The sequence below is a fragment of the Pelodiscus sinensis genome, unplaced genomic scaffold (genome assembly GCF_049634645.1).
Source record: "Pelodiscus sinensis isolate JC-2024 unplaced genomic scaffold, ASM4963464v1 ctg36, whole genome shotgun sequence".
In the NCBI taxonomy this organism is placed as follows: domain Eukaryota; kingdom Metazoa; phylum Chordata; order Testudines; family Trionychidae; genus Pelodiscus; species Pelodiscus sinensis.
Window position 1 is genome coordinate 4,003,441 of NW_027465931.1, and position 27,011 is coordinate 4,030,451.

The window sequence follows — 27,011 nt, forward strand, 5'->3', positions numbered from 1 at the left end:
GGGGGCCAGCGAGGATATACATGCACCGATATAATGGCGCCACTCCAGGGGGCTCCCCAGCAGGCCCGATGGGTACCGCTAAGGGAAAACTCTCCGGCAATCTGTTCATGTGGCGCGCACACACCTACGTGGAATGAACATGAGCGAGCACTCGAAAAAGAACCACTGACGTATGGACTTTGCACAGCAACTAAGTAGCAAAATCCTTTGAAAAAAAGAAAAACCATTGGCAGTCCGGTTAGGATGTATTTTCGAATTCAAGGTGGCACTCTTTCCAAAGTACAAGAGAATGTTACTTGCATCATGTCCTTAAAAATTCAAGATTAGAACCTGAATACCAGTGTTTCAATAGAAGACATCCTCCTTTATTACAACTTTTTTTTTTTTTTTAAAAGGAACTTTAACTATTACAAGTAAGATTACAAGTAAGATTTTAAATGGTGACATTTGGAAGATTAGAGAAAAGGGAGTTACTCACCTTGTGCAGTACCGTCTGTTCTTTGAGGTGCATGCCCCCATGGGTGCTCCATATATGGTGATGGGCATCCCTGGAGCCGCAGTTCGGAGCTTTTTCTAAGCCGTTGCTAGTCGGGCCACGCATGCGCAGCAGGTGTCTCACGCTGCTGACTGTTTGACAGTTGAGCACAGCCCGACCCCCTCCCCTCAGTTCCTCGTCTACCACAGAGCAGACGTTGTCCGAGTAGCGGGGAGGAAGGGAACATTGTGGAGCACCCACGGAGACATACACCTCAAAGAACAGACATTACTGCATAAGGCAAGTAACTCCCTTTTCTTCTTCGGGTGATGTCCCCGTGGGTGCTCCACGTATGGTGACTACCAAGCAGTGTCCTGCTACTGCTTAATGGCAGGGGACAGAACCGCTTTAGCCACCGCTGTATTGCTTGCCAATTGGGGCATTATTGCATAATGTTTAGAGAACGTGTGATCAGAGGACCACGTGGCTGATCAGTAAATGTCTCGTAGAGGCACATTTTTGACGAATGCTGTGGATGCTGCCATAGGCCGAGTAGTTTACCAGAGAGTAAATGGTATTGGAGAATGCAAGTTGCTACCAATTTTGAAATTCGTTGAGTCAAGATAAGGTTGCCCTTTGAAAGGCCAGTCGTAGCAACAAAGTGTGCAAAAACCCCGAGTTCTGTCAACGTAAAAAGCCAAAGCTCTTCGCCCATCCAACGAATGCGGCTTTGCCTCTCTGGGCGAAGCACAAGGTCTCGCGAACAATGTAGGCAGGACAATGGGTTCAGTGATGTGGAAGCTTATGCCGACCTTCGGAAGGAACATCGGGTGCAGCCTCAGTTACTCTGTCCTTACTCAACACTGTATAGGGCGGGCCCTCCATTAGCGCACGTTAATATGGAAGGAGGAGCTGATCTTAGGCACAAATGATGGGTGCGGTCTTAGCATAACTTTGTCTTTTGTGAATATAGTATATGGTGGGCCCACCACGAGGGCCCCATCTCACTAACTCTCCTCCCAGAGGTGATGGCCACCAAGAACAGCGCCTTCATAGTTAGGCACAGCCATAGGTTCAAAGGGAGGCCTCATGAGACGGTCCAGGACTAGATTGAGCTCCCAGGTAGGTGCTGGGTTCCTAAGAAGGGGATAACGGTTGTGGAGGCCTTTGAGGAATCTCTTTGTGATTGGGTGGGCGAATATAGATGCTCCGTCAATGTGCTCATAGAGCGCTGTGATCGCTGCTAAATGAACCTTGATGGATGAGATGGATAGGCCCCCCTTCTTCAGATGGTGTAGATAGTCTAGGATGAGATGGGGGGGGCATACAGTGGTTGATCTGTGACCGCTGGCACCAGGATGTGAACCATCTCCATTTGTGCAGCTAAGTCTTTCAAGGATGGCCTTCTACTATGAAGGACAGTTTTCACTTGCTCTGAACATTGAGATTCAGTGCCCTGTAACCCCAAAGAACCCAGGCATGAAGGTGTAGGGTGTGGGACTGGGGGTGAAGTAGTTTGCGCCTGTTGTGAGACAGAAGGTCGCGTTGAGGTGGTAATGGAAGAGGTGGCTCGACTGACATGCACGCACTGAAGGTATGGGAACCAAGTGTGTCTGGACCATGATGGGGCTATTAAGCTGACTCGAGCCGTGTCCGATCTAATTTTCTGCAAGATTCTGGAAATCCAATTCTGAGTTCTGAATTCTGGGACTGGGGGAAATGCGTAGTGCAAAGGTTTGTTCCAGACTATTAGGAAGGCATCGCCCATGGATTCCTCGCCCAGTCCTCCTCAAGAGCAAAATCAGTAACACCTGGAATTGTCTCTGGTTGCAAAAAAGGTTTATTGCTGGATAGCCCCACGTGCAGAAGATAGACTCCGTAACCACTGGGTGTAGTTCCCATTCGCCGTCTGTGGTAAAACAGCGAGACAGTGCATCTGCCATGACATTGTTGGCTCCAGGTAGGTATGATGCCTTGAGGACAACCCCACGACGGATGCACCAGTTCCAGAGACAGATAGCTTCTGCAGAGGGACTGAGAACGAGTGCCGCCCTGCCTGTTTATGTAGAACGTAGTCAGTGTGCTGTCTGTTAGGATCCATACAGTGCGGTTCGTAATGGCAGGAGCAAAGCGTCTGCATGTGTGTGTCTGCTCAAAGCTTGAGGAGATTGATGTGTAACATAGCTTTGTATGATGACCATCTTCCCTGCACTTAAGATGGGGAGCGCATAGGCAACAATACAATTAGGGAGGCATCTGTGGTAATTTGTACTGATGGTTCGGGCTGCGGGAAGGGAACGCTAATGAGGAGGTTGTGATGTGAAATCCACTATTTGAGGGAATCTGGTGCACATGCTAGAATGACAACTTGCTTCCCAATAGGATGTCGGGAAGGCTGTAGACAGAGGTCAGCCAATGTTGCATCGCGTGGAAATGGAGACGCGCATACTGGACAACATACCAGTTGGGTACATGTTCCATGAGTTCAGCGAGCTTCAAATCATCATCAAAATTATCAAAATCATGGTTAGCTAACAGTGTCAAGTAGTTTGCTATTCTAAGTTGCAGCATGGCTGAGGAATAAGTCTTCTTGCCAAAGAAGCCTAGCTTCTTGTACTCCTTGTCATTGTTTGCAGATCTGATCTGGGGGCTTTGGAGCATTGATTCACCACATCCACCACCAGTGAGCTTGGCTGGGGGTGGGAAAAGAAAAAGTCCAGATCCTTGGGAGGGACAAAGTACTTTTTAATCAGCTTCCACCAAATGTCACCAGATACCTCCATTATTGCATCCTCAATAGGGAAAGCGATCTTCCCTTGAGAGGTGTGGGGGTTCAGTCACACCCCCTTCCTTCTGTAGTCCTTTTGAACTGCGTATTTGCAGTTAACAGCAGTTATTCGCACTAGTTACGCCCTGGGTACGCAGGGTGGGGGGTCTGGGCCCACCCTCACTCCCAGACCCCAGCCCAGGGCCCCAAGGACAGGGTCTCTTGGACCTGTCCCACCGGAGGGGCATGTCCCCTTAACCCACCGGTGCGCCGGCTCCGTGCCCTGCCCTGGGCTGCTTCCACCCTGCCTACTTAAATTCCCATCTCCCGTCACCCTGTGCGCCGAGCTCCTCTATCTCTTCCTCCCTCTCTCCCCCCCCCCCGGGTACTCCCCGGGGTGTTTTTATTCCCCCTCAGGCCTAGCTCCCCGGGCGTCTGACGTCACCCCCGCGCCTGGACGTCACTTCCGGCTGCCATTACTCCCCGCTCATGCGGTGCGCGTTGCCTAGCAACGCCAGCTGTCCCGCTGCCCAGCTGATGAGCGGCAGTGCTACACCGCCTACAAGCGGTCAGTTCCCGCCGTGCTGTCCCCAAGAGTGAGGGGGCAATTGCGGTGTCAGTGCAGGGTGGACCCACTTCAGGAGGATAGGCGGGTCCCACCCAGTCACAAGAGGATAGACAAATATTCTTTAAGAAGCAATGTTGTTTCTCTTTTACTTCCTGGAATTGAACCTCCTGGGTAGAGGCTACTCTTAAAAAAAAGTTCTTGGAACTGTTTTAGGTCATTTATAGAATTTGATGCTGCTGGTGTCACAGCCTCATCGAGGGGTGAAGACAAATTGTCCTCAGATGCTTGCCTTTCTTGTATAACACTATCACCATCCTGGATTTGACCCTCCTCTTAATCTACCCACGTCTGAAGGGTATGGGTTGGAGAAGCTGGGGGGGAGCCTCCAAGGCAAGACAGATGCACTCCTGGGATGGCGTCTGTGAGGCTCCCAATAGTCCCACAGTGTCCACCACGGGAGGTGGAAGTAGTAGGGAGGGGGATGTTGCCACTCCCGGTACCAATGAGGATAGAGTGGTGTTTCAGGATAACGTTGAAACTGATGCAGTATCAGAGAAGGAAGGACCTGCTGAGTCAGCTAAGCGGGGGGGGGGGGGGGGGGGGGGGGGGGGGGGGGAGCTCATTTGCCAGCTGTTATCTTCACCTGTTAATTTCCTCTCATCCTGCCTTTGTAAAGGGCTTTGATCATGCCACCTTGTTGAAGCCTCTGCCGGAGAGGACTTCCCTGCAGGCGGCTGAGAAGGCGGCAGTGCCGAGGACTTGTGGGGCCATTTGGAAGGAAGGGAGTTCCACACTCCCTCTTGGCACCCAATGCTGTGGTCTGCTGGCACGGTCCATCTGGCGCCATGGTCTCCCGGCACAGCCCCTCTGGTGCCGCTGACAAGCATGCCAACCCCAAGTTGGTGGGGGTTGTGGTCACAGCAGTGCCTGATGAGGATTTTGCCACCGGCTTCCCTGGTGTATGCAGCACGTCCCCGGTGATCAGCCTGGGGAGCGGCTTTGCAGGCAGCGATCTGGCAGGGGAGACTGTGCTGCTTTCGGGGCAATGGTGACACGGACCTGTGCTTTAGGTCTCCGTGTTTTAGGATTAGTTCAGGCAGGTCTGAGGGCTGCAGCGCCCTCTAAAACATAAGCATGCAGAGCCACATTTCACAGTCCTTCCTTGCCCTGGCCGTGAGGCTCCCACAATGGTCACATTTTGAGGGGGGGCCATGTGCCTCCCCCAAACATCTCTGCCCCGTTTTGTCTTTACTTTTTTTTTTTTTTTTTTTTGAGTGAGAGAAACCCCGCTGAGAGACCGAGGAGAATAAAAGCCGCCACCGCTGAAGCAGGCAGTCAACTGGAACAGCACATTCTTTCTCTTTGCAATTTTTCCTCTTTGAAGTTGACTGATCAATTAAGGGCAATAGCCCATAAGGGAAAGCAATTAAGTGTGAAGAAACGACGCCTGAGCAGAGAGGTTACAAGTCCGTCTGCAACTGGGGGCAGTTGAAGAGGAACTGAGGGGAGGGGATCGGGCCGTGCTCAACTATCAAACTGTCAGCAGCACGAAACACCTGCTGCGCATGCGCAGCCCGACTAGCAACTGCTTAGAAAAAGCTCCAGGGATGCACGTCACCATACATAGAGCACTCACAGGGACATCACCGAAAAAAGAAAAAGTTAGTTTTGTTAAGTTTACTTTGCACATGGTTTTTCCTTTGCATTTGTACGTTTTTCCACACAGCAATGGGGGGGGGGGGGGAGGAGGAGAACCACACACACTAACACCCTGTAAGCCAGTTAGTAGCAAGGACATCTTTTGCTTTTATGTCTACCAATTTAAAGTTAATAGTAACCTAAGACAATTTGAAGATAGAAGTACACATTTAGTGTAAGGTAATTATTGAAAATATATCGTCCTCCATTGATCCATAAAGTATAAATAAGGTGTCAACTTGCATTATTCATGCTTCTTTAAAATCCTGCCCAGGGCTTCAAACTAGTTTTAAAAAAAAAAAAACAACAACACACAAAGCCCTTAGACATATGTAACTCATATTATTAATAAAGAGGCATCTCACCAGCTACTTCCACAATATCACCAGGGACAATGTCTCTTGCTTTAATCCTTTGTACACTTTTTCGGTCTTGTCGATATACTTTGCCCATTTCAGGTTCATATTCCTTAAGAGCTTCAATTGCATTTTCAGCATTTCTTTCCTGAAAGAAAAAATAAAAGATGCAAAGTTTTAAAAGCTAGAGGTACTGCATGAATACTACTTACTCAACTATTCTATGTTCTTTCACAGAGAGAATTAGACCCACCCTGTTATGTGGTTGCAATTTCAAAACAAGGTTTCAATCTGTAAAACACTACGGCTGTGTCTACACTGCACCCCTTTTCCGGAAAAGGGATGCAGATCAGACACTTCAGAATTGCAAGTCTGCAGGGGATTTAAATATCCCCCGCGGCATTTGCATTTACATGGCTGCCGCTTTTTTCCGGCTTGGGGATAAGCTGGAAAAAAGCGCCAGTCTAGACGCGCTTCTCCGGAAAATAAGCTTTTTTCCGGAGGATTTCTTATTCGGAAAAAGGCTTATTTTCCGGAGAAGCGTGTCTAGACTGGCGCTTTTCTCCGGCTTATCCCCAAGCCGGAAAAAAGCGGCAGCCATGTAAATGCAAATGCCGCGGGGGATATTTAAATCCCCCGCGGATTTGCAATTCCGACTCGTCTCATTAGCATCCCTTTTCCGGAAAGGGATGCCAATGTAGACGTAGCCTACTACTTCGTAGCTTGGAAATAACAATGGTCCCAAAGCGCTTTTCTTTGCACTTGTAAAGTAAGGATACTACATGACATTTCACACCAGTTACCTGCCAAAGTACCTACAACTTCCCAAATATAGTGCCAAAGCTGAAGCACCAAAAAGGCAGCAACACGCTTAGGAGTACAAACAGAAATTGTAACTATTTTTGATGTCCATGCAAAAAAATTTTAAAAAAATTAAAAAGACACAACCCACCAACCCTGAATTCTCTTTCCATAATTAAGTTAGGAATAAGTTACAGAAAATAGAACTCAGGCATGTGCCTAGTATGTCGGATGGGATTTTACTCTGGTGGCTATTCCAACCACTGCAGCCACATCGCTGTTTTTAAGCTTGCCACCCTGGCCTCCTCCCTGAGGGCTCTAAACACAGGGCGAGAGTCCCTGGGAAATAGCTCAGTAAACCCGTCCATGGAGACCCAGGTATTATAGGCATAGCGAGACAGCAGAACCCGCTGGTTTGCTATACAGAGTTGAAGATCTCCAGATGCATAGGCCTTCCTGCCCAAGAGGTCCATTTTCTTGGTGTTTCTATTCTTGAGCATGGCGCCCGGCTGGCAGTGCCTCTCCCTTTGGTTCACCGCCTGGACAACCAAAGACCCCGGAGGCGGATGGTAGAAGAGGTATTCGTTCCCCTCCTGAGACGCAAAGTACCGCCGCTCAGCTTTCTCCTCTGTTGATGGAATAGAGGCCGGGGTTTGTCAGAGAGACTTCGTAATTTTGGAAACTAACGGTCTTGTTGATGGGGAAGTGCCACTCTAGTAGGAGTGTCGGGCTGTAGGATATCGACCATAGGGTCAAAATCCTCAGACACCCTCTCGGCCTGGACTCCCAGGCTCTGGGCCAGGAAACAAAGGAGGTACTGATGCCTCCTGCACCGAGGCTGGTACTCTGAGTTGCTGGGTCGGATGCTGGTGCCAGGCGCAAAGCCGCCTCCGTAAGAATAATCTTCAAGCGCAATTCTCGCTCTTGCTTTGTGCATGGTTTGAAGGCTTTTCAGATTTTACAGGCCCGAGACAAATAGGCCTCATCGAGGCACTTAAGGCAGGCAGGTCACCGCAGGGCATAGGCCTCTGGCACTTCTCACAAGGCTTGAAGCCTTGAGGCCCAGGCATGCCCAGGAGCGAGACACAGGAAACGACACTTAACTACTTAAGAACTGATAAGAACAATAAACTGTGAAACTTGAACAAAGAACTCTAACACTAAGTAAACTGCTAAAGGGCGCTTGCTGAGCAAGAGCAGAAGCACGTTCCAAGGACCATCACACCTACATGGAATGGACATGAGCAAATCACTCAAAGCAGCAGCCAGATTTCAGATGATACACCCACATATGAGGTTTCTTCCTATACTGACTTTAACCTCGTCACAAGCAGAGCCAACGATTTCTGTTTTTGGACTTTCAGCACCTAGAAACTATGCACGCACACTCTGGAAAAAGAGTCTTAAAGTTAACTGTACATTTTATTCTTCTAGACTCTTGAGTAACTATGATAGTGAATTATTTGCATCCATAATACAATCACACCTACCCCTAGTAGTGATGGTGTATGTACTCCAAGGGTAGTGCTAATTTTCTTTATTTGATTTCATATGAAGTATCATAAGCATTGTTCCTTGTTAACTATCCCTTGTTTTAATATATTTTATTATATACACATGGACTGTTATATAGGTGGTGCACATCCATACAGTACCTCAATATTGGTGTTTCAGATAAAAAATTTCAACCCGCCCAAGGATAGAAAATGAGGGAACACTCTGTACAACCATTCTAATTGCTCTACAATTACCAATTCTCCTAAGGTAGTAATAGTATCTTTACAAGCAACTAGAAACTTCAGTCACTTGATATTTAGATTCCATTTAGGTGACATCACAGGACAATGTGCTTTAATACACAAAATATAGGGTGCAGGCAACTCAAGTACCATCACAATCCTCAGATCAACTAATTGAAACAAGATATATTTTAATGCTCTGCTTTTAGATTGTTTGCAAACACTCAATATGTTTGATGTTTTCCCATTAGAATATGGATTTTAGAAGTGAAACTGCTGGAAAGTAAGCAGTTTTGTGGGATTCTCTCTACTACTGTGTCAAGGCACATTAAAATTAGTATTACAAGTAGGAAAGTTAAATTTCTACTTTTGTAAATCTGTAACTGCCGAAGTTTTCAACAGTTACACCTTCACATGCAGAGGACAGATAGGATCCGGTGCTTGCAGAGAGCTGGCTTTTACGTCATCTCCCTGCGAGCACTGGCTCCTGCCTCTCCCCCACCCAAACCCTGCTGCCTCTGATACCGAGATAGCAGCGCAGGTGGCAGGGAGCTTGGAGAAAGCCTGTACATGTGGGGAGCCAGCTTGAAAGCCAGATTCACACATGTACCGGCTCCCGCCAGCACATGGCCCCCCATGCTGCTGTTTGTGCAGCAGCGGCAGCAGCAATGCCCGGGGGGGGGGGGGGCTCAGTAGGAGCCAGTAGGCACGGGGAGCCAGCTTTCAAACCTGCCCCCCGCTTCTGTGGGAGGCAGCAGGCAGGAGCTCCACAGGAGCCGGCTCCTGACACACATCGGCTCCCGCTGCCCACGCCCCCCTCCCCCCGGCTGCCTCCGACACAGAAGTGCACGGGGGGGGGGGGGGGGGCGCAACCATGCGGGTTAACTGATGAGCCCAAGCTCATCAATTAACTATGTACACGTAGTACACAATAACATCCCTAATTACAGCTAATCTTAGATTATGTAGCTATCTTTTAAAAAAAAAATCATTTAATTTAAAATGAAACCAAAGTGGCAGATGAGCTATTGAAACTGATTTGTCCCCCTCAAAATTGTGGGTGTGGCTTTTTTTTTTTTTTTTAAATTCTGGAAGTGTACCAACCTGTATAAAAATGCAACAAGTATGGAACCAGTTTTCCGACAAGCTACTGTTTTTATTATGTGGTTTATTAATTATGGTTACTTCTAAGCCTACAGGGCAGTAGCCATCTTGCTGTTAAAAAACAAAAAAGTATGTCACTGGAAATGTAGTCATCAACTGGCAAGACTAAAGTCTCTACATGCTGCTTTTATGCTGGCTGAAATCACGTGTCACTTTATAAATTGCAGTGTTTTTAATTATCTAAATATTTTATTCTAAAGTAAGCCAATATTAAAGCAGGCTGAAGACTTTATGATCACATAATCTCAAATGGACGGCGACAAAGTTTCTTTTAACTTTTAACGGATTGGAGACTTTTAGAGCAGTGTCCAATCGGACTACACATGTGCAAGCAGCTCACAATATTCTCACCTTTGAAACCTGAAGAAGCGGGGAAGATGACAAGTAGTGGACCAACCACGGGGGGGGGGGGGGGGGGGGGGGAGAGAGGAACACATCTCGAAGAACCATCATTACTACACAGAGTGAGTAACTTGTCTTTCTTTGGGCGATATCCCTGTGGGTGCTCCGCTGTTGGTGACTGTGTAACAGTGCCTATTTAGATAGAAGGTGGGCTTTGGCTAATTGTTACAGGCTGTGGAGAGGACCACAGGGCTACTGCAGTACCTGTTGTCAAACATGGTGGAATTGCATAATGCTTCATCAATGCGTGATTGCTCGACGTATTTCATGGAGTGGGACTCCCGAGGAAGGCAGTTGACGTTGCCATCGCTCTGGTGGAATGGGTGGGCTTTGGGAGTCATTGGTACTGCTCTATTCTATAGTGAGTAGCAGGTAGTAACACAGGATGTTATTAATTTTGAGAAAAAAGTGGTTTTCCCATAGACCTTTATCTCTGGGATAGTCGAAAAGGCTGCGTCCTGTCTAAATAGGAGGCAATGGCCCTTCTCACATCTAGAGTGTGCTATATGGCGGCGGCCTCAGAAGCAATGTGGTTTTGGGCAGAAGGTGGGAAGGACTAGGGGGTTCATGAATATGAAATTCAGAACCAACTTTGGGTAAGGAAGAGGGACGGGGATGTAGAATAACTTTATGCCAGTGAAAGGTCATGCATGCAGCTCTCACAGCCTCGCCTCCTCGCAGATGTGATTGCCAGCAGGAACAAAGTTTTCATGGTGAAAAAGGTAGAGTGATGAAGTTGCCATTGGCTCTAAAAGGTGGTTTGAGAGTGGAGGATGAGTTCTAAATCCCACGTGGGAGGTACAGATGTCCGTTGTGGGTGAAGGTTCTGTAGGCCCTTCCAAAACCTCTTAGAGATGGGGTGGGCAAAAATGGAGAATCCATCTATCCGGGGGGGGGGGGGCAGCAAATGAAAGGCTTGATCGCAGCCAGGTGAACTCTGAGCGATGAAAGAAAGAAATGTTGTTTCTGGTGCATGATGTATTCCAACGTCAAATGGAGCGGAGCGATAGATGGTTGGACTCCCTTCTAGGTGCACCACTGTGTAAACCTTTACCATTATTACATGTTGTTTGTCTCCTGCTATGCAGTAGCACAGTTCTCACTTGTTGCGAGCACTGCTGCTCCACTTCGGAGAACCAGAGAGATACCATGCTGTCAGGTGCAGGGTTTGCAGCTAAGGATGAAGTATCCCGCCCTTGATCTGGGACAGGAGCTCTGGGTGGGACAGAAGTGGGCAGGGAGGTCATAGAGACAGTTGAAGACATGGAAACCATGTCCGTCGAGGCCAAGCTGGGGCTATTAGAATTACATGGGCCCAGCCTGTCTGTATCTTCCAGAGAACTCTGGGAATGAGGGGGATAGAAGAGGTGGTGTATAACAGGGGAGTATTCCATGGGAAGAGCATTGCGTCTCGCATAGCGTCATGTCCTATGCCTGCTCTCAAACAGTATTGGGGGCATTTGGAATTTTGGCTGGTTGCAAAGAGGTCTATCTGCGGTCGACCCCAGCATTGTAATAGATTGTGCATGACCTGACACTGCAGTTCCCATTCGTACTCTGTGAGAAAGTGGCGATTGAGGGTATTGGCCATAGTATTCTTGTCCCCAGGTAGGTATGCCGCCACAATGGTTACGTTGCGGCGGATACACTAATTCCAGAGCCAAATCGCCTCTGCACATAGCAAAGGGGATCTGGCACCCCGTTGGTGGTTGATGTAAAACATTGTGGTCATATTGTCGGTGAGGATATGCACCGAAGATCCCTGAATATGTGGAAGGAAGTACCTGCACACGTTGTGAACTGCTTGAAAGTTGAGTCGTTTGATGTGGAGCCTGGACTCATCTCTGGACCACTTCCCTTGGGCATATTGTTGTTAGAAGTGTGCACCCCAACCTAGAAATGAGGGGTCTAGTGATTTGTTTGGATGGCTGATCTCAGTGGAAGGGTACCCCACTGCAGAAGCTCTGTGCTTGGGTCCACCACTGTAAGGAGGTAAGGACTTTCGGAGGAGGCGAAACATGCCTGTGGACGAAGTGTCTGGTTGGTGCATATACTGAGGAAATCCAGTGTTGGAAACAAACATCGAAAGCTCAGTCTGGCATATGGGATGACATACGCGGGGGCTGCCATATGCCCCATGAGTTTGAGACAGGTTAAGATGGGAACAGTTGGGCTGGTGGTCATGACTGCGACCAGGCTTTTTATATTGTCGAAACGTTGATTGGGGAAGATAGATTCTACAACAGCACGTGCCTATGTGAGCCCCTATGAACTCTAGGAATCGTGTGGGTCAGAGTGGACTTTTAGTAGTTCATAATGAGGCCTAGAGACAGATGTAGGATCTCGTCTGTGTTGTTAGCGAATAGTTGTTTTCTGTTGAAAGGGAGGTCCTGCACCCTTGCCTGCAGTCCTGTTGGGACTCCTGATGATTTCAGCCACGAGGCCCTATGCATTACAATGGCTGTGGCTCTAGCCGCGGTGTCTATGACATGCATAGCAGCCTGGAGAGCAGTTTTTGCTATTGAGCAACCCTCCTTAATAATGGATGGGAGATGAGGTCGTTTGTTGTCAGGGAGGTCCGGTAGCAGGTCTTGTAATTTGGCATAATTGGCCAGAAGGGCTATATAATTCAATATATGGAACTGGAGCGTGGCAGAAGAGTACACTTTCCAGCTCAAGGTGTCCAGCCATTTGCGTTGTCACAGTGCCTAGATTTAAATTGTGGGTTCTTAGCCTTGTGATTAACAGAGTCCACCACCAGCGAGTTTGGCTGGTGGTGTGCAAAGAGAAAGTCCATGTCTTTTGCAGGGACAAAATATTTTGTCCGCTCTGCGGTTTGTGAGCGGAACAGAGGCTGGATTTTTCCACAAAGCAGCTGAAGGTTCAAGGATAGCTTCGTTGATGGGTAAAGCTATCTTCAAGGATGCTGTGAGTTGTGATATTTTGAGTAATTTGTATGGTTTATCCTGAACCTCTTGTAATGTGAGGTCTCAGGACTGGGCTACCCATTTACGTTTCTGAAATGGTTTCAGGTCATCTGCCGGTGGAGAAGGCGAGAACTGGAATATTGCTACACCCTGTCTGGATCTAAGTTCGTGTGAGGAACTCGCCGAATCTGAGCGAGGTAAGTTGTCGGGCGCATTATAACCTGCTTGAGAGATTACTGAGGGTGGGTGAGCAGGCAAGGAACGCACAGAGATTGTGGGGGAGCACCTGGAAGTGTGCTGTTGAGAGGGAGAGGCTGTCTCTCTCGAGTGGTAGCCATGGGAGGAACATGGTTGGTACCCTTGCCATGCAGCCCAGGGGGTCCATTGAGGCTGGAACTGATGTGGGGGAATACATCCACGGTTGGTTGGACCACATAGGATACTGCTGGGGGGAATGGTCTCTGTATCAATGCCAGGAAGCCAGTGATGGAAAAGGAGAGGAGTGACCCCATGAGATAGTGGTGTAGGCAGGGCGGGGGCACGCACCCTGTAGCATATGAGCATGCCCCTGCACCATGGAGCATGGCAAGCAAGTGATCACTCATGTCAGACTGAGCATTTTTGTAAATACCACATTTTGCGCAGCACTGTAACTTGAGACCATTGCTCCTTGTTCTGCCATCCGTCACTACTGTGAACAGCCTCTCTCCATCCTCTTGATAGCAGCCTTCAGCTTCCCGAAGGGAGGCTCTAAAGTCCCACCCCACCCCCTCCTCACTCTTCTCTTCTGCAGACTAAACAAACCCAATTACCTCAGCCTCTCCTCATAGATTATGTGCTCCAGCCCACTTATTTCTGTCACCCTCCACTGGACCCTCTCCAATGTGCATCCACATCCTTTCTATGGTGGGGGCCCAGAACTGGACAATACTCCAGATGTGGCCTCAGAGCCGAATAAAGGGGAATAATCACTTCTCTGGATCTCCTGGCAATGCTCCTCCTAACACACCCTAATATGCCATTAGCCCTCTTGGCTACAAGGGCACACTGTTGACTCATATCCAGCTTCTCATCCACTGGAATCCCCAGGTCCTTTTCTGCAGAACTGCTACTTAGCCAGTCGGTCCCCAGCCTGTAACAATGCTTGGGATTCTTCCATCCCAAGTGCAGGACTCTGCATTTGTCCTTGTTGAACCTCAGATTTCTTGTAGCTCAATCCTCTGCCCAGGTCATACAAGCAACACATCTCAAACACTAGTTATGGAAAAGTAACGGTCTTTCTTCAAGTGCTTGCTCATGGTCTAGTGTAAATGAAGCGACTCCCAAGATATCACGGAGGTGCACGGGCGTTCACGCTCTTAAAGCGCCACTCTTGGACCCTATCCCTGCCCTCCAGTGTACCTACCTCTCCCCCTAGATTAGGGTCATCCGCAAACTTGCACAGGATGCAATCCATCCACTCGGCCAATTCAATAAAGATGTTGAACAAAACTGGCCCTAGAACAGAGCCTTGGGGCACTCTGCTAGAAACCAACCTCCAACCTGACATCGAGCCATTGATCCCTACCTGTTGGGCCCGACAGTGTAGCCAGCTTCCTATCCATCTTACAGTCCATTTATCCAGTCCATATTCCCTTAACTTACCAGCAAGAATATTGTAGGAGACCGTATCAAAAGCTTTGCTGAAGTCAAGGTATATCACATCCACTGACTTTCCCATATCCACAGAGCCAGTTACCTCATCATAGAAGCTAATCAGTTTGGACAGGCACGACTTGCCCTTCATGAATCCATGCTGACTATTCCTGATCACCTTGCCCTCTTCCAAGTGCTTCAAAATGGATTCCTTGAGGATTCCCCTCCATGATTTTTCCGGGGACTGATGTAAAGCTGACTGATCTGTAGTTCCCTGGATTGTCCTCCTTCTCTCCCCCCCCCCCCCCCCACCTTTTTTTTTTTTTTTTTTTGCCTTTTTCCAATCATCCGGGATCTCTCCCGAGCTCCACGAGCTTTCAAAGATAATGGCCAAAGGTGCCGCAATGACATTTGCCAACTCCCTCAGTACCCTCGGATGCATTAAATCCAGGCCCATAGATTTGTGTATGTTTAGATTTTCAAAATAGTTCCTAACTTGTTCTGTCCCCACCAAGGGTTGTCCAACTCCTTCCCATACAGCGTTGCCTAGTGAATTTGTCTGGGAGCTGACCTTCTTCATGAAGACAAAAGCAAAGAAAGCATTGAGTACTTCAACTTTTCCCACCTCATCTGTCACTAGGTTACCTCCCTCATCCAGTAAAAGCCCCCACACCCTCTCTGAGCACCCTCTTATTGCTAACATGCCTATAAAAGCCTTTCTTGTTACCCTTCACATCTCTTGCTAACTGCAATTCCAGTTGCGCTTTCGCCTTCCTGATAACTCCCCTGCATTCTCGAGCAATATATTTATACTCCTCCCTAGTCATCTGTCCAAGTTTCCACTTCTTGTAAGCTTCCTTTTGGTGTTTGGCTTACCGGGGAAATCTTTGGTGAGCTTAATCTGGTCACCTACCATATTTGCTTTTCTTGCTGTGCATCAGGATGGTTTCTTCCTGTGCCTTCAATAAGGCTTCTTTAAAACACTGCCAGCTCTCTTGGACTCCTTTCCCCTTCATGTAAGCATCCCAGGGAATCCTGCCCACCAGTTCTCCGAGGGAGTCAAAGTCTGCTCTTCTGAAGTCCAGGGTGTGCATTTTGCTGCTCTCCTTTCGGTTAGGATCTTGAAATCTAGCATCTCGTGATCACTGCTTCCCAGGTTGCCACCCACCTCCACTTCCCCTACTAGTTCCTCTCTTTTTGTGAACAGCAGGTCAAGCTGCACATGGCCCCTGTCAGTTCCTTCAGCACTTGTACCAAGTTCTCATCCCCAACATTCTCCAAAAGCTTCCTGGATTGTTTGTGTACTGCTGTATAATCAGGGCTTGACAAATAATGTATCTACTCGCCACAGGCGAGTAGATTACAACCAGGAGCCAGCGCAGAGCGATCTGCGCATGCGCAGAACGACACGGCTGGAGAGCAGGGCTTGCCCGCTGCTTGGCAAGCCCTGGCTGTATTCGTCTCCCAACAAATGTCAGGGTGATTGAAGTCCCCCATGAGAACCAGGGCCTGCGATCTGGAAGCTTCTCTCAGTTGTCTGAAGGAAGCCTCATTTACCTCATCCACCTGATCTGGCGGTCTATAGCAGACACCAACCACATCACCACCCCTGTTGCTTCCACCTCTAAACTTAACCCATAGACTCTCAACAGGCTTTTCTCCCTCTAAATACTGGAGCTCTGAGTAATCATACTGCTCTCTTACATGCAATGCAACCCCTGCTCCTCTTCTCCCCCGGCTGTTCTTCCTCAACAGTTTATACCCTTCCATGACAGTGCTCCAGTCATGCAAGTCATGCCACCAAGTCTCCGTTATTCCAATCCAATCATAATTCTTCGACTGGGCCAGGGCTTCTAATTCGTCCTGTTGGTTTCCCAGGCTTCTCACATTGGCATACAAGCACCTTAGATAACCAGTTGATCGCCCTACCATCTCCATTCGAATCAGGGGTCCTCCCTTGTTGCTCGTTCCTCCTTGTGTTTCTTCCCGGTATCCTACTTCCTCACTTACCTCAGGGCTTTGGTCACTGTCCCCCAACCAACCTAGTCTAAAACCCTCCTCACTAGGCTTGCAAGCCTGCCCGCGAACATGTTCTTTCCTCTCTTGGTTAGGTGGATCCTCCTAACAATCCCTGTGCCCGAAACAGAGTCCCATGGTCAAAGAAACCAAAGCCCTCTCTCAGACACCACCTGCACAACCACGCATTTACTTCCTGAATTAGACGATCCCTACCCGGACCTTTTCCTTCAACAGGGAGGATGGACGAGAACACCACTTGTGCTTCAAATTCCTTGATCCTTCTTCGCAACACTACATCATCTGCTGTGATCCGCTCAAGGTCATTCTTGGCCATATCATTAGTTCCTACATTGAGAAGCAGGAAGGGGTAGCGATCTGAAGGTTTAATCACTTTTAGAAGACTCTCGGTCACATCCTGAATTTGAGCTCCTGGTAAGCAGCACACCTCTCGAGATTGCAATTGGCTGTCGTCAACTGCTTCTCTTTGATATGCAGAGCATGCTGAGGAGGAGAGGGTTGAGCTCTGTCCATAGCCGAGGGCGGCGAAGGAGGAACGGAGGGAAAAGCGGGCCGCGCACGCTACTTCAAAGGCAGGAATGCTGCTCTCCGCTTGCGCATGTGCAGCCCACCTGACGACTACTTGAAAGTCTCTGGTCCCAATGCCACGAATAAGCCCAACACCAACAGTGGAGCACCCACAGGGACATCACTTGAAGAACACAACTAGCTGTTTGGCGGCATCTGATTGTTGGATGGTCAGATCATCTTCCATCTGCCCTTCCTCGAGCTTCATGCCCGCCGATGGAGAGTGTGATGGATCAGAGTGTAGAGACAACAATGATCTCTGCACTGCTGTAGGAGAGGCAGTGGAGCTGTATCATGGTGCCCAATAGCGACAGGGGGACCATTGGCTATGATGCCGAGAATAGTACTGCCAGTCAGGGTGCCCGGGGGGGGGGGGGGGGGGCAGGGGCGGGCATGCATTAATAATGCCGTAAGGAGAACACACTCCTTGTATCCCCCTGGTAGGCACTGAGTTGAGATGGAGTAGGTGAGCGTGATGAGGGCAGAGAGCCTCTCATTCATAAATAGGGAGCGGGTTCTCATTCCCCTGTCATCTATTGTTTTGCACTTTGGGGAATAGCGGCAGCTTCATGATTTATGCCTCAGTGCCGGCATCGGTGTGGTTGAGACCCCGGGAAGTCTGGGATTAGTCTGAAGGGTGGAAGAGCAGTTGGAGCTAGCCCCGTCATTTCTCAGACCCAGAGGTGAAAGCTGTGCTGGGGCTTGCACCATGCTGGGGATATCGCCAGTGATGGCAGCATCACAGGTGCCAGTAGTGCCTCTGGTGATTCAGAGACCTTAGTAGGTGCCCTTTTTTGATGGCTGGGGAGCTGGTTTTGCAACCTGTTTAGAGCGCATTGTTGAGCTGGTTAGGGAGGCGGCTCAAGATTTTTCCAATGCTTGGGGTGCCAGGTTCATCTCCCTTACTTATTCGTGACGGGAAGGAGCGGGCGGGTGAGGGCTTTGTTTTGGAACGCGTCTTCCACAGTGAAGGGCTTAAAATGTTCCCGAGGGGACGTCCTACCCGAGCCCTTATTGCCCCCTTTATACTTATGGGTGTCTAGGGCTTTATCATGGATAGCATGCGTACTCTGAGCTCTCTACCCTTGCGAGTTCTCGCTGTCAGACTGTGACAGTAGATGCATTTTTGTGAAACCACCTCTCCCCCAAACAGCGTATACATTCGCTGCGGCCATCAGAAGCTGGTATAGAGTCCTGGCATTTTTTGCATCTTTTGAATTCAGGAGAGCCCGTCACCTCTAGCAGTGATAGACTAAGCCGCCTGCAATTGTGACTTATGAGTAAAGCTGTCTGGTCTATGGGTTTTGGTGGGATGGGTTTGTTGAAGGAAATTTTTGTTAAGTTTAACAAGAAAAGAACAGGTAAGTGTACATTATCTATAAAAAAAAAGATTTATATTTTCCCCCCCCCTCAGAACGGTGCTGAGAGGCTTGGAACTCCGACCGTAGCCAAGAAGGAACTGAGGAGAGTTGGGCTGCGTGCGCTAACTTCAAAGGCAGGAACACCGTGCGTCGCTCGCGCATGCGTAGCCCCACTGGACACTGCTCTAAAAGTCTCCGATCCATGGCGCCGGGACGAGCCCAACACCAACAGTGGAGCACCCATGGGGACATCACTTGAATAATATTTACATAGTCTCCCTCAGCTCCTCCCCTTATTTTCCTTGCCCTTAAGGCTTCTTTTCCTAATCTAATACGGCTCAATTGGCAAGGTCATGAAGCAAACCACCAAGGATTTTAAAGAAGTCAAAATTCTACTCCTTGCCACTGTAAATAACCCATCACTATTCCAAGATTTAAAAGTAATTTCTTTACAATTTAAGCAGTTTTGCTTAAAGACACAGTTACACAATCATCCCTTCGCTTACTCAAGCGCAACTTAAAAAAAAAACTTTAATTTTGCTAGCCAGTTTTAGAGTCATAGAATAATAGGACTGGAAGGGACCTCGAGAGGTCATCGAGTCCAGCCCCCCACCCTCAAGGCAGGATCAAGCTCCGTCTACACCATCCCTGACAGATGTCTATCTAACCTGTTCTTAAATATCTCCAGAGAGGGAGATTCCACCACCTCCCTTGGCAATTTATTCCAATATTTGACCACCCTGACAGTTAGGAATTTTTTCCTAATGTCCAATCTAAACCTCCCCTGCTGCACTTTAAGCCCATTACTCCTTGTCCTGTCCTCAGAAACCAAGAGGAACAAATTTTCGCCTTCCTCCTTGTGACACCCTTTTAGATATTTGAAAACCGCTATCATGTCCCCCCTTAATCTTCTTTTTTCCCAAACTAAACAAGCCCAGTTCATGAAGCCTGGCTTCATAGGTCATGTTCTCTAAACCTTTAATCATTCTTGTCGCTCTTCTCTGTACCCTTTCCAATTTCTCCACATCTTTCTTGAAATGTGGCGCCCAGAACTGGACACAGTACTCCAGCTGAGGCCTAACTAGTGCAGAGTAGAGCGGCAGAATGACTTCATGAGTTTTGCTTACAACACACCTGTTGATACAACCTAGAATCATATTTGCTTTTTTTGCAACAGCATCACACTGTTGGCTCATATTCAACTTGTGGTCCACTATGACCCCTAGATCCCTTTCCGCCATGCTCCTTCCTAGACAGTCGCTGCCCATCTTGTATGTATGGAACTGATTGTTCCTTCCTAAGTGGAGCACTTTGCATTTCTCTTTATTAAACTTCATCCTGTTTACCTCTGACCATTTCTCTAACTTGCTAAGGTCATTTTGAATTATGTCCCTATCCTCCAAAGAAGTTGCAACCCCACCCAGTTTGGTATCATCTGCAAACTTAATAAGCGTACTCTCTATCCCAATATCTACATCATTAATGAAGATATTGAACAGTACGGGTCCCAAAACAGACCCTTGAGGAACTCCACTTGTTATCCCTTTCCAGCAGGATTTAGAACCGTTAACAACAACTCTCTGACTACGGTTATCCAGCCAATTATGCACCCACCTTATCGTGGCCCTAAGTTATATTTGCCTAGTTTATCAATAAGAATATCATGCGAGACCATATCAAATGCCTTACTAAAGTCTAGGTATATGACATCCACTGCTTCTCCCTTATCCACAAGGCTCGTTATCTTATCAAAGAAAGCTATCAGATTAGTTTGGCATGACTTGTTCTTCACAAACCCATGCTGGCTATTCCCTATCACTTTATTACCTTCCAAGTGTTTGCATATGTTTTCCTTAATTACCTGCTCCATTATCTTCCCTGGGACAGACGTTAAACTGACCGGTCTGTAGTTTCCTGGGTTGTTCTTATTCCCCTTTTTATAGATGGGCACAATATTTGCCCTTTTCCAGTCTTCTGGAATCTCCCCTGTCTGCCATGATTTTTCAAAGATCATAGCTAAAGGCTCAGATACCTCCTCTATCAGCTCCTTGAGTATCCTGGGATGCATTTCATCAGGACCTGGTGACTTGCTGACATCTAACTTTCCTAAGTGATTTTTAACTTGTTCTTTGTGTATCCTATCTTCTAAACTTACCCTCTCTCTGCTTGTATTCACTACGTTAGGCACACCTCCAGACTTCTCGGTGAAGACCGAAACAAAGAAGTCATTGAGCATCTCCGCCATTTCCAAGTTCCCTGTTACTGCTTCTCCCTCCTCACTAAGCAGTGGGCCTACCCTGTCCTTGGTCTTCCTCTTGCTTTTAATGTATTTATAAAAGGTCTTCTTGTTTCCCTTTATGCCTGTAGCTAGTTTGATCTCATTTTGTGCCTTTGCCTTTCTAATCTTGCCCCTGCATTCCCGTGTTGCTTGCCTATATTCATCCTTTGTTAGTTGTCCTAGTTTCCATTTTTTATATGACTCCTTTTTTATTTTGAGATCATGCAAGATCTCCTTGTTAAGCCAAGCTGGTCTTTTGCCATATTTTCTATCTTTCCTACACAGCGGAATTGTTTGCTTTTGGGCCCTTAACAACGTCCCTTTGAAATACTTCCAACTCTCCTCAGTTGTTTTTCCCTTCAGTCTTGCTTCCCATGGGACCTTACCTACAAGTTCTCTGAGCTTATCAAAATCTGCCTTCCTGAAATCCATAACCTCAATTGTGCTGGTCTCCCTTCTACCTTTCCTTAAGATCATGAACTCTATTATTTCGTGATCACTGTCCCCTATACTGTCTTCCACTTTCAAGTTCTCAACTAGTTCCTCCCTATTTGTTAAAACCAAATCCAGAACAGCTTCTCTGGTAGCTTTTTCAACCTTCTGAAACAGAAAGTTGTCTCCAATGCAGTCCAGAAACTTATTGGATAGCCTGTGCCTCGCTGTGTTAGTTTCCCAACATATGTCTGGATAGTTGAAGTCCCCCATCACCACCAAATCTTGGGCTTTGGATAGTTTTGTTAATTGTTTAAAAAAGGCCTCATCCACCTCTTCCACCTGGCTAGGTGGCCTGTAGTAGACTCCTAGCATGATATCACCCTCGTTTTTTACCCCTTTTAGCTTAACCCAGAGACTCTCTACACAGCTATCTCCTACGTTCATCTCCACTTCAGTCCAAGTGTGTACATTTTTAATATACAAGGCAACCCCTCCTCCCTTTTTTCCCCTGTCTGTCCTTCCTGAGCAAGCCGTACCCTTCCATACCAATATTCCAATCATGCGTCCCATCCCACCAGGTTTCTGTAATACCAATGATATCATAGTTGTATTTATTGGTTAGCAATTCCAGTTCTTCCTGCTTATTACCCATACTTCTCGCATTTGTATATAGGCATCTAAGATACTGATTTGATCTTGCCTCCCTGTTGTGCCCTGACCCTCCTTTCTCCTTGCCATTATAGGCCGTAGTCCCCCCCATTTCCAACCCATCTCCCAGTCCCGCACATTCAGCACTTACCTGTGGGCTTTGCTCACCTGCCCCCGACAAACCTAGTTTAAAGCCCTCCTCACAAGGTTAGCCATTTAAAGTGGTTAATGTTTGTTTCAACAGCAAACAGAAGAAATTTCAACAATCTATTAACCTCTTTCCTGAGCACATGCATAAGGTATTTTCTGTTGTGTGTTCGCCTACCCACAGGTTTGACATTTCCATAGCTTCCATTTAGCTTTGGGTCAACACTTCATGCCAGAAATCACATGATGAGTTTGATTCCAAGTAATTTAATGTTAATAATGTATGTAGTTCTTTGGTATATGCCTATACTACTTATAAAAATCTGTACTGTACAATCATCATCTACTTTTAGCAATCAAGAGCCTAAAGGGGTTTCTGAGGTTCGGTATTATGTTGACTTACCTGCCACACACCTACAATTGCATTGGCTACTAATATAAGTAGTATTACAAAAGGTTCTACAAATGCTGTGATTGTTTCTTCACCTTCTTCAAACCAGGCCAAAACCTGCAAGAGAAAAAAAAAAATCACAATCTAAATACAAGACACACACACTCTATTACAAGACACAGAATTGTAGAACTTCCACAAAAACAATAAGCAAAAGTGTTAGTATCATAGATATTGTGGCAAAGTTTTGGCCATGCCCCATGGGTCTCACGCCACTGGGGGATAATATTAGCCTCAGAGATTCACTGTGGTCCTATACACAACCCCTTTCTCTTTACAAGCAGCAGGATCCACAGCTTAGTGAGACATTCATCACAGGCTAGTCCATGGCTTTGGGGGTGAAAACACCAATAGTCCTGGTCTCCCCTTCTTGGGACAGGCTCTGTGTTGGCATACAGGAAGGTTTGGGGGGAACCAGGGACCACCCACTACTCCAGGTTCTGGCCCAGGGAACCTAAAGTAGCAGCAGCAACCAAGGTTGTTTTCCTTCTGACTTGGCAGCTTTTTCCCTAGGCCACTTGCCCAAACAACCCCTCCAAAATGTCTCCCTCTGGTACCTGTTAACCAGCTCAGCACTCACACACCTTCTTGTTCCTTCCAGTCTATCACTCTTCATCTTCCCTGCTTCCTTGCCTGGGGGAGCCCTTTTAAAGCAGCACCACAGGCCTTAATTGGCTGCAGGTGTTGAATGACTTGCCTGAGGGAGCAATCTAGTTAATTAGCCCCAGGTGTTTTCCTGCCTTCATTTTATTGTAGCAGGCTCTAGTAGTTTACTCTGGAAAGAGGAACACCACTTCTTCAGTGCCCTGTATACCTGCTTTCTGCCAGGCTTCTGCAGCCCCCTGCTTGCAGGCTGCTGTACATCCTCCTTCCCCCCCCTCCTCTTCCTTTTTGGGAAGGCTGTGGGGAGGGGGCTACTACTGTTGTGGCAAGCAGGCCTTGGCTAACACCCTTATTCTGGGCCAGGCCCCCTCCTCTCTTAACCTGCTTTATTTACAGGCAGCTTCCTCCCCGCACCCTTTCACCTCAGCTAGCTGTTGAGGGTGCTGGGTGGGGACCTCTACTATCCTGCCCCTGAGCAGCTGTAGCACTGGAATTGGAATTTTGTAACTAAGTAGTAAGTTGTAATAAATGTATGTTATAGCAAAAGGATTGGATTAAACCAGTGTTTCCCAAATGGTGCTCCACGGAACCCTGGGGTTCCGCGAAGTGAACGTAAGGGTTCCGCGAAAACCCGAACGCTCCCCTCCCCCCCGCCCATAAAGAGACAGAGGAGCCCGGCACACACAGACGCTGGCTCCTTCCCCGCTCCCCTTTCAGACATCTCCCTCGTCCCCCGCTGGCGCTCTGCTTTTACCACCGGACCTAGCAGCAGCAACAGCTGCTTGTCCCGCTTCTGCCCGATCAACCCACGATCCCTCTCCTGCGTCCCCCGCTGCTGCTCTGCTTTTTCCGGTGGTAAAAGCAGAGCGGCAGCGGGGGGACGCAGGAGAGGGACAAGCAGCTATTGCTGCTGCTAGGTCCCTTGGTAAAGGCAGCATGTGTGTGGGGGGGGGGGGGGGGGGGTGAGTACTATCAGTGAGGGGAACATCGGAACTCCTACTCACTGTGAGGATTGGAACAAATCCCCATACACACTGTGAGGACACGTGGCTCCTGTGTGTGACTAAGTTTAAGAATTCAATCTAATATCAAAATTCCCCATGGATCGTTGGTTAAAAGAAGGAACTTTAAAGAGAAAAGTGAGTACTTCAAACTCCAATATTTTTACTGAAACCAGCAAGGAAGATACTGAGGCAGCTCAAGTTAATTATGAAAAATTTCAGCTGACTAATAAGAAACGCAGGTATTGTGAGGACTATTTGGCATTTGGATTCACAAGCAATGGAAATGAAGGTGCTCCAGGTGCCCAGTGTGTAGTGTGCAACAAAATATTATCTAATAGTTGTTTAGTACCTGCTAAATTGCGAAGACATTTTGAAACAAATCATCCAGAATACAAAGATAAAGACATTAGTTTTTTTTAAGCAAAAGCTTGAATCGCTTGAAAAAAGTAAACTCTTCATGTCAAAAATTGCCAAATCCGATAATGAAAATGCAATAGAGGCGTCTTACAAAATAAGTTATCGTATATCGCTCGCCGGAGAAGCACACACTATTGGGGAATCACTCATAAAACCATGTGCAAAAGATATTGTAATGTGTATGTTGGATCAGGAGTCTAGTAAAAAAGTTGAGGCTGTGCCACTATCAAACAATACTGTCACACATCGTATTCATGATCTTGCTGCTGACATCGAGAAGGAGCTTATTTTTCGGCTGCATTTATGTGATGCATATGCATTACAATTAGACGAGTCCACTGACGTTGCAGGTCTTGCAGTTCTGCTTGTATTTGTCCGTTATGATTTTAATAGTTCTATTGAAGACTTACTTTTATGTGAATTTTTGCAAACCAATACAACTGGTGAGAATATATTCAATTGTATCAATAACTTTATGAAAACACATCAAATAAGCTGGGAAAAACGTGTTGGTGTGTGCAGTGATGGTGCCACAGCAATGGTAGGAAGAGTGGCTGGCGCTGTAACACGAATAAAAAATGTAGCACCAAACTGCACCAGCAGTCACTGCATTCTCCACAGACACGCTCTGTTAGTTAAGAATATTTCTCCCTGTCTTAAAAACGTGTTGGACGAAGTAGTACAGATTATTAATTATATAAAAACTCGACCATTACAATCAAGACTGTTCAAAATTATGCGTGCAGATATGGGTAGTCAGCACACAGCCCTGTTTCTACATACAGAAGTCAGGCGGCTATCACGAGAAAAAGTGCTGGTTAGATTATTTGAATTGCGTCATGAGGTCTCCGCATATCTGATGGATCACAAATTCCAACTGTCTGATCGTTGAACAGACTTTTTGTGGTTATCGAGAGTTACATATCTTGCAGACATCTTTACAAAACTAAATGAAGTAAATCTGTCGCTGCAAGGAAAGAATGTAAATATTTTTAATGCGAAAGACAAAATGTTGTCATTATCACGGAAGCTACAGTTTTGGATCTCATCTATAGGACAAAATGATTTGGATTGTTTACCAACTCTGAATGACTTCCTTGAAGAAAATGGATACAAACTTGATGAAGATATTTGCAGCGACATTGCAGATCATCTCCGCGATTTATATACGAACATCATTAAGTATTTTCCAAACATCAATGACAACAATAACTGGATTTGAAATCCATTAAGTTTAACAGAAAAGCCAGTCAGTTTTTCTACACAAGATTATGAAAACCAAATTGAAATAGTTTCAGATGGCCAATTAATACAAAAATTTAAAGAAGTTTCTCTGATAACATTTTGGAGTGACTTATGTCAAAGTCAAGAATATTCATCTTTATCAAGACGCGCAATTCGTCAGCTGTTACCCTTTGCCAGTACATACTTGTGCGAAACTGGGTTCTTGAACTATGCAGCAACAAAAACGAAATACAGAAATCGACTGAATGCTGCGCCAAATATGCAAATCCAACTTTCTAGTATTAAACCAAATATAAAAAGAATTTGCCAAGAAAAGAAGAAAAACCACTCTTTGCATTGAAAACTATGAATATAATTAATATTATTTGATAGTTTTATTTTTTGTACATCTTTAATATGATTTTTGTTGAATATAAATGAATGGTGATCTCATGACCGTATTTAGCATCTTATTACTACCAATTGTGGTGTACTGGCAGTCTGTGTGTGTGTGGGTGTTTTTGTTTTTGTTTTTTTTGCTCGACTGTAGCCAGACGTGAACCCTCATTTGACATCCATCTTTGTCTGCTTGAAACCATGCAGGGCACATAAGAACAGGAAAACAGCATATTCTTTGAAAACCTTGGAGCAAGAGGTTTAGATATGCTGGCTCAGTGACCATGACCAACAGTAAGCAGAGATAAGAGGGTGGTCAAACCAAGAGGCTGTACATCGTGCCTTTGACTTAACCCATATTGATACGAACACACAACTGTCCGCGGGGGGAGGAATCTCCTGCCCAAAAAGAACATCCGGCAGTCCTAATTTAGCTATCTTCCTCTCTTACAAGTATAAATTAACTTGTAACCTGCTTGTAAGAACTGGCACCACAAAACGGACCAGTAAAATTTGGCCTCTTAAGATAAGAAAGAGAATACGGGCCCCCAGGGGTATAAAGATGAGTCCAGCAGCACATTTTCTCTGAGTGTCAATCTACCATCTATCTGCTGGTCGGGTTAGGTGTTTGACCTCCCGAGGTTCCAAGGGGACGCCCACCTCGTATTCGTCTTTCCTAGGAATTGAGAGACCGGCCCTGGCCTGACACGCTGGAGTCGAGAGGCACAGAAAGGGGTAAAAATTGTACCTGGATGTGGTCCTTTGTTTAAGTATATATATACATAGTGTTAGAGCTCTTTAAAGATTAAGCTGTCACTTGGTACCATTATTTCTATTTTCTATCTTTACCTTTTTTTTCCTGTAACCATTTTTAAGACCTATATATATATATATATATATATATATATATA

At 46.8% G+C, this 27,011-nt stretch overlaps 1 protein-coding gene across 4 annotated transcripts in view; it reads right to left on the reverse strand.

Moving 5' to 3' along the window:
• The window catches only part of LOC102443570 (sarcoplasmic/endoplasmic reticulum calcium ATPase 2-like), a 267,118-nt gene that overhangs the window by 191,221 nt on the left and 48,886 nt on the right, over positions 1-27,011 (reverse strand). For all 4 annotated transcript variants that reach the window (XM_075916863.1, XM_075916865.1, XM_075916864.1 and 1 more), the window contains exons 5-6: positions 22,409-22,513; positions 5,874-6,012 (exon numbers count right to left, since the gene is read on the reverse strand). In XM_075916863.1, coding sequence (XP_075772978.1) covers positions 5,874-6,012; positions 22,409-22,513 — 244 coding nt within the window. The remainder of the gene's footprint in view (positions 1-5,873; positions 6,013-22,408; positions 22,514-27,011) is intronic.